Consider the following 12,058-nt stretch of genomic DNA (forward strand, 5'->3'; position numbering starts at 1 on the left):
AAACATAACGTTTTGCATTGTTGCCAAAAAGTTCAATTTTGGTTTCATCTGACCAGAGCACCTTCTTCCACATGTTTGGTGTGTCTCCCAGGTGGCTTGTGGCAAACTTTAAATGACACGTTTTATGGATATCTTTAAGAAATGGCTTTCTTCTTGCCACTCTTCCATAAAGGCCAGATTTGTGCAATATACGACTGATTGTTGTCCTATGGACAGAGTCTCCCACCTCAGCTGTAGATCTCTGCAGTTCATCCAGAGTGATCATGGGCCTCTTGGCTGCATCTCTGATCAGTCTTCTCCTTGTATGAGCTGAAAGTTTAGAGGGACGGCCAGGTCTTGGTAGATTTGCAGTGGTCTGATACTCCTTCCATTTCAATATTATCGCTTGCACAGTGCTCCTTGGGATGTTTAAAGCTTGGGAAATCTTTTTGTATCCAAATCCGGCTTTAAACTTCTTCACAACAGTATCTCGAACCTGCCTGGTGTGTTCCTTGTTCTTCATGATTCTCTCTGCGCTTTTAAGGGACCTCTGAGACTATCACAGTGCAGGTGCATTTATACGGAGACTTGATTACACACAGGTGGATTGTATTTATCATCATTAGTCATTTAGGTCAACATTGGATCATTCAGAGATCCTCACTGAACTTCTGGAGAGAGTTTGCTGCACTGAAAGTAAAGGGGCTGAAAAATTTTGCACGCCCAATTTTTCAGTTTTTTATTTGTTAAAAAAGTTTGAAATATCCAATACATGTCGTACCACTTCATGATTGTGTCCCACTTGTTGATTCTTCACAAAAAAACTCAGTTTTATATATATATATTATTTATATTATTATATTATATATTTATGTTTGAAGCCTGAAATGTGGCAAAAGGTCGCAAAGTTCAAGGGGGCCGAATACTTTCGCAAGGCACTGTAGGAATGACACCACCTATAATGGTCATTGGTGATGAAAGAACTAAGGATAAAGACAAATTCCTGCAAGAATTAAGAGAATGCTGTGGATGTCACTAAAAGTCAATGTATGCTTAATCCAAAAATGTGGATGGTGGGTGTGATGCAATTGCGACGGCTTCAAAGGCAAGCAAGAGGTCAAACTGGGCTCCGTACAGCATCTCCGATCACCTCCCAAATTTTGAAACAATGCGTAGTGCTCTGTATAGCTCAGCAGACATGATTGGTCAACGGTGGGTAAGGGCGAGAGGTCCTGTATCCCAACAGCTCTGCGCTGCTCAGCGAAACGCAAGAAGAAACAACCATGACCAGGGAGTGACTGCAAGAAAAATGGTGCGTGGAAGATTTTTTTGGCAACCCAGAACAAAATCTCAGGTAACATAAGTTCGGTCACAAGAGACTAGTCGAAGATGATTTCAGACTTATCTTGTAAACTTCAGATGTCAGCAGGTTCAAGGCTTTAGTTAAGAGGGTTGTATCCAAATTCTGCACAACTTCTTGCATGGATTTAACAAATGGGTGAAAATTCCCTCCAGCAAATGCTTACAACATTCCTTTGCTTTAGAATCCATAACAGGAAGTGTGCAAGTGCACAATTCTAAAAGGGTGGAGAATCATGACAGTCCAGGTCCTTTTTCAACTTACCTTGCTTGGTTTTCCTCCATCTGGACCATACAGGTTAAAACATCACTAATTCTTGCGAGGCCTACACTCATCTAATATAGAAATGAGGCATAAAACACCAAACCTTCAATTAAGAAATTGATTCACCCTAAATATATGTTCATCTATTTTAGATGCGTGTATTTATACTGTCAAGTGTTAATGCAAGTGTCTCCATAAGTAAAACAGACCAAGGCATGATCAAAAAGAAATGCATTTATATTTCAAATGAACATAATATGGAAAACCATACAGTGAAAACAAGTGTCAGAACTTCCAGACAATTGAGATCCAAAAATACATTTCAAGAAATAGTCAGTAATTATATACAAAACATAAAATCCATATTTTAGATCGGGCATGCAACGTGTAGCCCTATTTTTGTATATTTTATTAATAAAAATAAACTTTAAATATTTTACTACCCATAACTTCAATTGAGTCAGTTTAACATTGAAATCAGACAGCACCCCCCCCCCCCAAAAAAACATACTTTTGCATTTCAATATCAACTATACACACCAAGTCTTAACTTGCATAAAAATGCAGAGCCCAATAAGTCAATGGCGCTTTGAGCTCAAACATGAGTTCTGCAGTTGTGCCAGCTTCTGTTTCAAATGTTCACTTTTCCTCCTTAGTTGCTCTTTGAGGTTGACTAGTCTCTGCTCATCTGTCTGCATGCTGTAAATGCACTCTGTAGCCTTCTTTAGGATGACCACTTTGGCTGCCTTCTCATTGTTGGCCACATCCGGTATCTCATCCCGTAGAGCAAAAAAGCTCAGCTTGAGCTCGTTCCTCCGCTGGCGTTCCAGTACATTATGAGTCCTTCTTTTGTCGTAGTCCTCCGTGTCCGATGTCCGGGGACTTGAGCATTTGCGGTTGCTGCTGATCTGCTTGAGGACCCGGCTGCTGCCGTTCTCCAGCCTCAGCCTTTTGACAGCTGGCTGCTCGTGCCGTGTAGAGGGGTGGGCGGCGTAGTTGTGCTGGTGGGTGGAGACATGGCACCTCTTCAGCACAAGGGGACTGTGATGTCTGGTCTCTGACGTGCTGGGGTCGCACCGCTTCACCGCTTGCCTCTTCTCCACAGTCACGACATCTATCTCCTCCTCGTCCTCATCATCATCATCCTCCTCATCTTCTGCAATGATATTAAATAAAACTAGTCAGCATTTACATTGTTTTTGAGGAGAAACAGCAACCACAAATCAGCTACATACAACACATCATGCCCTAGTCAGAAAAATCACTGCATTCCACCCCACCCCCTTTTCCACATCAGCTGATTTCTCAACATTGCAGCCTGAAACCCTCCCCCTCGGACTAGTCTGTAGGCATATTCGACAGCGTCAAATCAACGTTAACATGTGCAAAGAGAGAATGCATTTTGCTCAAATAAAAACTGCCATTACACAAAACGGTCAAGTCAAAAATCCTAAATAGCAAGAAATTATAACACTGCTATTCAGCTTACCGGAGTCACTACCACTGCTGCTGCTGCTACCACTGTTGGGTGGAGTGTCCAATGCCAAATCCGTGGGTGGTGACACCTTAATTGGTTTGGGAGGCTCAGTTATTGGGTAGGGGAAGACCACTGAGGGATCAATGCATTCTGACGCGGAAGTATTCGGATCCTGCAAGTAGTTTGCGTTCAACCGAGTAGGACACTCTGCGTTGTCGCCAACGGCTGAATCTTTCCTAGCAGCCTGGAGCGATGCGAGTCTTTCAGACACCACTTTCTCCAACTTGGCTGTAGCAGAGAAGCCGCTCCACATACAGTCCTGAATGATGATTGACTTGAGGAAGGTTTGGGAGTAGTCGGCATCGCAGATGAAACTCTGGTTTACAACGTCGTCCCCGAGAAACTCGGTCACCATTTCTAGTTGGTCAGCAGTCGATGGGAAAATACTAGACAGTGATGGTCGGCTCGGGGAGAGAGGAGGAGTGGGGAGCAACTCAAATTTCTTCCAGATATCCTCGCTTGGAGCCGGTGGCTGAAGCTGTCCTGGCTGCTGGTGATAGAAATCCTCATCTTCGTTGTCAACATAAAAATATGGCTGGATAGAATCATAGTCGTAGTCGTAGTTTTTACTCGCCAAACTTGAATTCAGCGGCATGGTGGCTCTTTTCTGAGTGAAAAAGATGGTTGAGGTAAATTAGTTGGTTAAAAAAAAAAATCGAATGCACCAACTTGCATGCAAACTGATATTGGTGCATGCACATAAAATGCCACAGTTCATAAAAGCCCTGTCAAACAGCTAGTAAGCATGCAAAACCAAACAGCAGCAGCTGATACAAGTACTAAGTAGTTAGTCGGTGTGTGGCGCCCAGGACATTTAAACCGAGTAGACATCGCAAGAATACAGAGGCTAGTAAAAAGTGCATTTATTATAAGACATGCAAACATGTAACATATCTTACAAGTTCACAAAATCTTTACCAGATAGATAGCAAGTCTACTTAGCCAACCGTCAATTACACGGAGAATGCAATGTCATCAACACCTTCCTTACCTTAATTTTGAAAACAAAGTGGAGAGTACTTCACTCCGAGATGTCGAAGTCGAAAACGCGAAAAATGGAGCTTGTAAGAAGTATTCCAACAAGATAGTTACGTTAATCCCTGCCAGCGTGTGCGGCAGTGAGATGTTGTTTTCCTAGTAAAATGATTGCTGGCTGAGAAGCATTCATAAAGCGCTCAGGCTTGGTCCGCGATGTAGAAAGATGCGTTGCCTATCAATTGCTGCATGAGAATCACAGCTGAGTATTCCGCGGGGTTCAATAAAAAGGTTGTTGTGCTCTACATTTGACGTATCCCTCCGCCACAATTTTCCCGCCAAACACCCATTGCATTTTTAAGTAAATAATGAAGAGTCCCGTGTTGACTATCGATGATAATTATCGTTACAATCTTCAATATATGTTCGAATTCACATAATTCAGTCATCGGAATTTATTTGAGGAGATCCTCATTCAACTGGAACTATTTGTTGCGGAAGGAGAATTAAGTGGGAGGAGTTTCAAAAGTGCATTATTCCACAGTGCATTACACACAAAATCAGAAGTAGATGAGAAGTAAAAGAGTGCTTATTGGAAATTGCATACATGCATAAAAGTAGAGATTGTACTGCCCACTGCTGACCTAAAATTTGGCATTTACAATTTTATGAAGTTATTTAGCATACTTACCTTGCCAAAGTTGAGTTAGATCTGATGCGAGAATGAGAAGATGCACGACCAGTTCACGTGCACAACACTTCAAAGCCTGTCATCAAATACATCAAAATAAATGTTTCAAACAGGGTTTTCAGTAGGCCTACATGTTTCCCCCTGTTAATTCCCCAAAGTAAGGGTGACTATAGAGGGGATGAAATATTTTGCCTGGGGTGTATTCATTACCTTTTGCAACAAAACCGTTTAAGAAGCAAACGGAAGGAAATGAAAGGGGCCTCCCTGAATTTGTCAAATATGAACTATTTTTGTTGCAAAACGTTTGGTCTTGGAAAACGTTTTTCAACATAATCGGCATAATGGATACACCCTTAATTGACAAGACATGCAACATACAGCAAGAAGACATTTGTTTAGGTAGGCTACTGCTGCAGGTGAACCCAGTTGATAATTCCTGATATGTGTTGGGTATGAGCTTTGCCTTTGGCCACACCAAGGTTAATATAATCAGTAGTGAGGAGATAAGATGTTGGCTTCTAACATGCCAGTTATAAATGTACTGCTAAGTTTCGTTTTAAAAAATGAGCACATTGAAGGAGAAGAACGACATTGGAATGTCCTCAATGAAAACAGGCGGTTGTTCGATTGACATGGCACTGTAGCCTACCTCTTATGCATGCAGCTTTGATACTGCCATGCTGCGGTCAAACAGACATGTGGTAGTGATGCGCTAGATATGAGAATGGTTCCGTTAAATTGATAGAACGTACCAATGGTGCATACTGTGATAAATAAATTGTACGGTTGTAGAGCACCCCCTGGCATCTAAAATTCGACAGTGCAACATCAGAACAGGTGGTGTTTTAGATTTTATTTTATGAATATAGAGACAAATGGTCTTAAAACACGATTTTTAAAAAGTGTTTATGATGAAAATCGATAAACAATGCATGGAAGATAGCCCCTATCTAATAAATGAAGGTGGAGTCAGGGCCAGTTGATGCTACTGGATTTGGATTCTTTTAAATTCCAATTTAATAAAATGTGTTTACAAACAATGTATACAATAAGTCATGTCCATAGATAATGCAGGTGGTATACAATATATTTGACAGAATAAATCAAAATACTATACTAATATTACAGAGCAAGCCGTGCTTTGTAGCACCTACGGATACAACATTATGGACTCTTAAAGGAAGCCCGGGTAAGGCCAAAATGTAATAAATATGGCAATTATTATTAATTACTTCTCAATTATGCTTTTAGATAAACAATTATAATAAATGTCAACAATCCTTGCTCCAAAGGACCATTAAATGACTTCCTTTTTGTGAGAAAAAAAAGAAGTTTTGTCCTGGTTTCATATGGAATCACTCATATCATTTAGCTGGAGACCTAGTCCTTGCAGAAGTAAAAAGTAGACTATTGTTTAACTCACTGCCACTGATTCAACAGTTGTTTAGGGCCATTTCACAATTCAGTGGCCTTGTGGTTAGTGTTCACCCCAAGATTAGAATGCTTGGGACTGCCCTTACTGAGTTCTTGTCCTTGGCATACAATGTTGTAAGTTTACAAGTATATTATTGCACCAATTTCCTATTTAGGTTCCTGACATATTCATTTTACTGCACAACCCGTATAAAAAGTTGTGGTGGAGGATCTGGAGGATACTGTCAAAATATTTTATGTAGGCTAGTAGTGTGTTTTAAAATGTATTCAGCTGACTAACTTTATCCTCCTGAGACTGAGCAACAACAAAAAAAGGTTTTGGATTATGATTAAACATGTTTTTACATCATAAGTGTTGGGGTGAAATATTTATAGATTTTTTTTATTGAATGTGCACTGAATTTGCCATTAGGACTTGGTTGAGGGTACATATGAAAAATCTAACATTACAGTAAATGGGGACAATAGAAAAAAAACATATCCTTATGTCCACTACAGAGGAAATTTATTAACAAGCTCTTATTATTATTATTTTTTAATATTACACTGCTCTGCAAACTCAAACTATTCCTGACATATTTACCTATTAGAAACTATATCAATATCAAACACACAAAAATGATAATACACAATTACACACATTTACCATAAAATGTGCTAATTATGATGGTAATGGTGATGGTAGCCATTTTGAAGAACCAGAAAAAAACCATTGGTTACGTTCGAGTGGATCACTTGTCAAGTCAGTGACCATCATTGGTCACATCTTTCAATGTATGTTGCATTATGGAGTTACAAATTGTCCGACTTACACCTACATGTCGAATGAACGTTACAAAAAAATCCTGTGATCAAGTTCATTAAGTTTTGACTGCAAGTTTCTGCAATTGCTCTTCACCAACTTCATCCTGCAGCCAGAAAAACTTTTAAAAACAAATGGCAACACTGCCATGTTGATCTGAGCCTTGCTGTTGGAAAACCACATTAGTGTCCGACTTTCGACATGCAGGTTGAAATATCAAAACTAACTCTGAACCAACTATATTAATTTGGGGACAGCCTGAAAAGCATTAAACATTTAATGGCAATTTCACTAGCTAGCTTGCTGTTGCTAGCTAATTTGTCCTGGGATATAAACATTGGGTTGTTATTTTACCTGAAATGCACAAGGTCCTCTACTCCAACAATTAATCCACAGTTAAAAGGGTAAACTGAGTTTCTTTCTAGTAATCTCTCCTCCTTCAGGCTGCTTCTTCTTCGGACTTTATATGGCGGTTGGAAACCAACTTTAAGGTACATTAACACTACTAACTGGACTGGAGTGTGGACCTCTTTCAATCACCCACGTGGGTATTTGCTTCTAAAAACAATTAGGTGATGGGAGAAGCAGGACTTGCAGTGAGTCAAGCATCACAAATAGAACAGAGTTCTATTTTTATGCTGACCAGACCGGACGTGTCACAAAATAAATGTACACGTACATGTTATTTAATCATTGCACCCAAACTGCTTGCGCGTGTCAGCGAGTGTCTGCGTGGCCGGGCGCTAAAATAGAACTTGATTCTTTTTGTGATGCTTGACGCCCTGCAAGTCCTGCCTCTCCAATCTCCTCATTGGCTTTTAGGAGCATATACTCATGTGGGGGATTGAAAAATAAACTGAGGTCCACATTGGTCGATTGTGACATTTCGGGTAAAATAACCTCCCAATGTTTATATACCAGGACAAATTATCTAGCAATAGCAAGTTAGCTAGCTAAATTTGCCATAAAATGTTTGTTTTTCAACCTGTCCCCAAATTAATATAATTGGTTCAGAGTTTGTTTTGATATTTCAACCTGGGTGTCCTGATCGTGTCTGGTGTTGGGGGACAAAAATCAACCTACGCGTGTTTCCGGTTTGGTCAGCATGTTATATGCTGACCAGACCACATCTGCGTGCATGTTGATTTTGTTCACCCACACCAGAAGCAATCTGTCAGGTCTGCTCCTGCTCCTCCTCGACACTCAAGGGCACCAGGCTGCCCATTATTACACACACCTGCCACCATCATTACGTGCATCAGCGCTCGCTGGACTCCCATTACCTTGTTGATTGCCCCTCCTATATCTGTCTGTTCCTTGGTTAGATCCCGGTGTCAGCATTATTGTCATTTTTGTTTTCACCTGTCTGTATTCTGGTCCTGTCTGTGTTTCATTCAAATGTTTGCTCCCTGTACTTGCTTCTCGTCTCCAGCGTCTGTCCTCACGCGATCAGGACATGCAGGTTGAAATATCAAAACAAACTCTGAACCAATTATATTAATTTGGGGACAAGTCAAAAAAACAAACATTTAAGGCAGGTTAGCTAGCTAGCGGCCGCTAGATAATTTGTCCTGTATATAAACATTAGGTTGTTATTTTACATTAAATGCACAAGGTCTACTCGACAATTAATCCATAGATATTTGAGTTTACCGGTTTTAGTTTCTTGTCATGTCTCCTCCTTCCTTCAGGCTTCTTTTTCTTCTTTGGACTTTATATAGACAGCATTACAACTGACCGGAGTGTGGACCTAAGTTCATCTTTCAATCACCCAAGTGGGTATATGCTCCTAAAACCAATGAGGAGTTGGGAGAGGCCGGACTTGCAGTCTGTTGAGCTCACAAATAGAAACGATTTCTATTTTAGCGCCTGGCCACGTGCTTGCCGGGTGCGAGCGCACGCGACGCCAACGGTGTGGTCAGCATGTTACGTTCAAACGCGCTCATTATCAAGGTGACACCCTCACACATGTAGAATCATTGAACAGTCGAGAATGTTCTGTCCTCTCAAACGGACAACATGACCAAAGACAGTGGCATGACTGGCCTTAGCGATACGTACCAGAAAGTCCATTAGAGAAGACAACAATTAATTGCTGGAGGATATAGTTTTTACTTTTCCTCCTGAGGAAAAGTCGTATACATAGACCTACAAACTCTGCCTACCCAAGAATAGAATGAATGACGTCAGGAGTCGGCAGAGGGAGGGGGCTTTAATGTGCCGACCCACGTGTGGCGCGATTTGGTTGTGTGTGTCGTGAACAACATTAGCGTGAGCAACAATAGTAGAATTGGCGGTTCGCCTTCAAAATAAAAGTCCCCTATTGAGCCTGCCGCAAATGTATAACAATTGTGGAATCATGCCAGAATTGGATTAGATCACGCTAAACAAGTTTGGTATGTTGTTATATAAATTAAACAAAAGACAATAATTAATTAAGTTGACAAAAAAATAACAATAATCTGTTGAAATCAAACTTCAGAATTGCATTGGGGTTATCCTTTTATGCAATGTTTTGGCCACTAGGAAATTCAGTGCAACTTCCAGCGTTTACTGTGAACACTGAAGCTGTACCCACTTTAAGTTACAATTTTAACAGTGGCCATTTGATCATAATGTAGGCCTACCAGAGTGGCTTACCATCAAAAACAATGGAGAAAATGCATCCCATAACATTTGAACATGGAAGTAGCTGTTCTATCATTCAACCTGTAGTAGAAGCCAATGTGTGGTGTTCATTGTAGGCCTACATTACACTTTTGAGAAAAAAAAGAACATGCAGGGCATGCATTAACCTGAGATAGACAAGGAGGTGACTGAAAATGTTGTTGTGATGTTTGATGCCAGAAACCACTTTACAAAATAAAGTGCCTATGTTTTTGTTGCTTCAAAATCCCGCTGTTCCATAAAGGGTATTTTTATCTGTTTTTTCAATCTGATGATACTGCTTGCATCAGTTACCTGATGTGGAATAGAGTTCCATGTAGTCATGGCCTATGTAGTACTGTGCGCCTCCCATAGTCTGTTCTGGATTTGGGGACTGTGAAGAGACCTCTGGTGGCATGTCTTGTGGGATATGCATGGGTGTCTGAGCTGTGTGCTAGTTGCTTAAACAGACAGCTCGGTGCTTTCAACATGTCAATACCTCTCACAAACACAAGTAGTGATGAAGTCAAGCTCTCCTCCCCTTTGAGCCAGGAGAGATTGACATGCATATTATTAGTATTTGCTCTCTGTTTAGATCCAAGGGCCAGCCGTGCTGCCCTGTTTTGAGCCAATTGCAATTTTCCAAAGTCCCTCTTTGTGGTACCTGACCACACGACTAAACAGTAGTCCAGGTGCGACAAAACTAGAGCCCGTAGGACATGCCTTGTTGATAGTGCTGTTAAGAAGGTAGAGCAGAGCTTTATTATGGATAGACTTCTCCCCATCTTAGCTACTGTTGTATAAATATATTTTAACCATGGAAGTTTACAATCCAGGGTTACTCCAAGTAGTTTAGTTACCTCAACTTGCTCAATTTCCACCTTATTTCTTACAAGATTTAGTTGAAGTTTAGGGTTTAGTGAATGGTTTGTCCCAACTACAATGCTTTTAGAAATATTTAGGACTAACTTATTCCTTGCCACCCATTCTGAAAACTAACTGCAGCTCTTTGTTAAGTGTTGCAGTCATTTCAGTTGCTGTAGTAGCTGACGTGTATAGTGTTGAGTCATCCATATACATAGACATACTATCTTTCTTCAAAGCCAGTGGCATGTTGTTAGTAAAGATTGAAAAAAGTAATGTGCCTAGACAGCTGCCCTGGGGAATTCCTGATTCTACCTGGACTATGTTAGAAAGGCTTCCATTAAAGAACACCCTCTGTGTTCTGTTAGACAGGTAACTCTTTATCCACAATAAGGCAGGGGATATAAAGCCATAACACATGTTTTTTCAGCAGCAGACTATGATCAATAATGTCAAAAGCCGCACTGAACTATAACAAAACAGACCACAATCTTTTAATTTTAAATTGCTCTCAGCCAATGATCAGTCATTTGTGTAAGTGCTGTGCTTTTTGAATGTCCTTCCCTATAACTGCGTGTCAATGCAACAGAATCCTACTCTGGTGTGTTCTGCCTACAACAAACTCTTTTGCATAGTTTGTTTTGTTTTGGGTTGTTGCATTGAAAGTGGCTAATATTGCATTGATTCGATCACAATTGCAACAGTAAAGGGAAACGTTGATAGTGTTAAAAGGGAAAACCACGAGAACAGTGGTCACCAACCTTTTCTGAGTCTGAGATCTACTGCTCAGATTTTTTTTCTAATATGACTTAGAAAACGTAAGCCTATGCAACACAAACCAATTAAAAACAGTACTGTAACAGTGAAGTTTGTGCAGTAAGCTACAGGCCCAATACATTATCACCACATATTGTCTTTACTTGAATTGCCCTGCCAATGCATTGTTGTTTGGGCAATTTAAAAACAATTATATTTCCAAATTTGAGGTAGGCTATATGATCACATCAGCAATTGATCCGTTATTTTGTTACTTGCGAAGCACATCTGAGAGAGCATACATTTAAATAATTAGCTTTTTTATTTTACTGGGATGATGGTGCCTGAATCTGATGGTCAGTCTCAGTGGAAGGCGAGAGCAGCAACATCCCCCCACTCTCCCTTTCCTCCACTGACACTGACCAAAACGGGACACCGTCTTTCAGCTGATGGCGAAACTGGAGTCGCATCTCATTATTTCTGCCTCGTGCACAAATTCATGTTGTTACTCCTATGAACAGAGAAAGTGAAATATTCGTCAATATTAAAAAGACCCAAGCCGCTAATAATAACAACAATGCAAGCCTAAAGATACACTTGCCTACTCATTCATTAGTGCCGCTTTTCTTATTATATCGCTGAGTGGAAATAAGAAGAATGCGCATTTTATGGCTTATAAAAGTGTTGAATACAAAGTGTTGACAGTGCTGAGTAAGACTTTAAACATGAATTCACTCATAAAAACAGCAT

The 12,058-nt window shown here is 40.4% G+C and overlaps 1 protein-coding gene across 1 annotated transcript; it reads right to left on the reverse strand.

The window, feature by feature from the left end:
• Positions 1–1,822: 1,822 nt before the first annotated feature.
• On the reverse strand, positions 1,823–4,747 carry LOC124039768 (transcriptional regulator Myc). The gene is made up of 3 exons (XM_046356118.1): positions 4,132–4,747; positions 3,093–3,747; positions 1,823–2,759 (listed from the first exon to the last, which is right to left on the reverse strand). Exons 2-3 carry the CDS (start codon positions 3,733–3,735, stop codon positions 2,182–2,184), a joined length of 1,221 nt encoding a protein of 406 aa, XP_046212074.1. The 5' UTR covers positions 3,736–3,747; positions 4,132–4,747; the 3' UTR covers positions 1,823–2,181.
• Positions 4,748–12,058: the final 7,311 nt, after the last annotated feature.

Source organism: Oncorhynchus gorbuscha, linkage group LG07 (genome assembly GCF_021184085.1).
Source record: "Oncorhynchus gorbuscha isolate QuinsamMale2020 ecotype Even-year linkage group LG07, OgorEven_v1.0, whole genome shotgun sequence".
NCBI classification, from domain to species: Eukaryota; Metazoa; Chordata; class Actinopteri; order Salmoniformes; family Salmonidae; genus Oncorhynchus; species Oncorhynchus gorbuscha.

Excerpts from the sequence above, each read along its gene's own strand:
- LOC124039768 (XM_046356118.1), bottom strand. The coding sequence starts at position 3,735 with ATGCCGCTGAATTCAAGTTTGGCGAGTAAAAACTACGACTACGACTAT. Across the intron at positions 2,760-3,092 it reads CAGCAGTGGTAGTGACTCCG|AAGATGAGGAGGATGATGAT; the intron begins GTAAGCTGAATA and ends ATATCATTGCAG.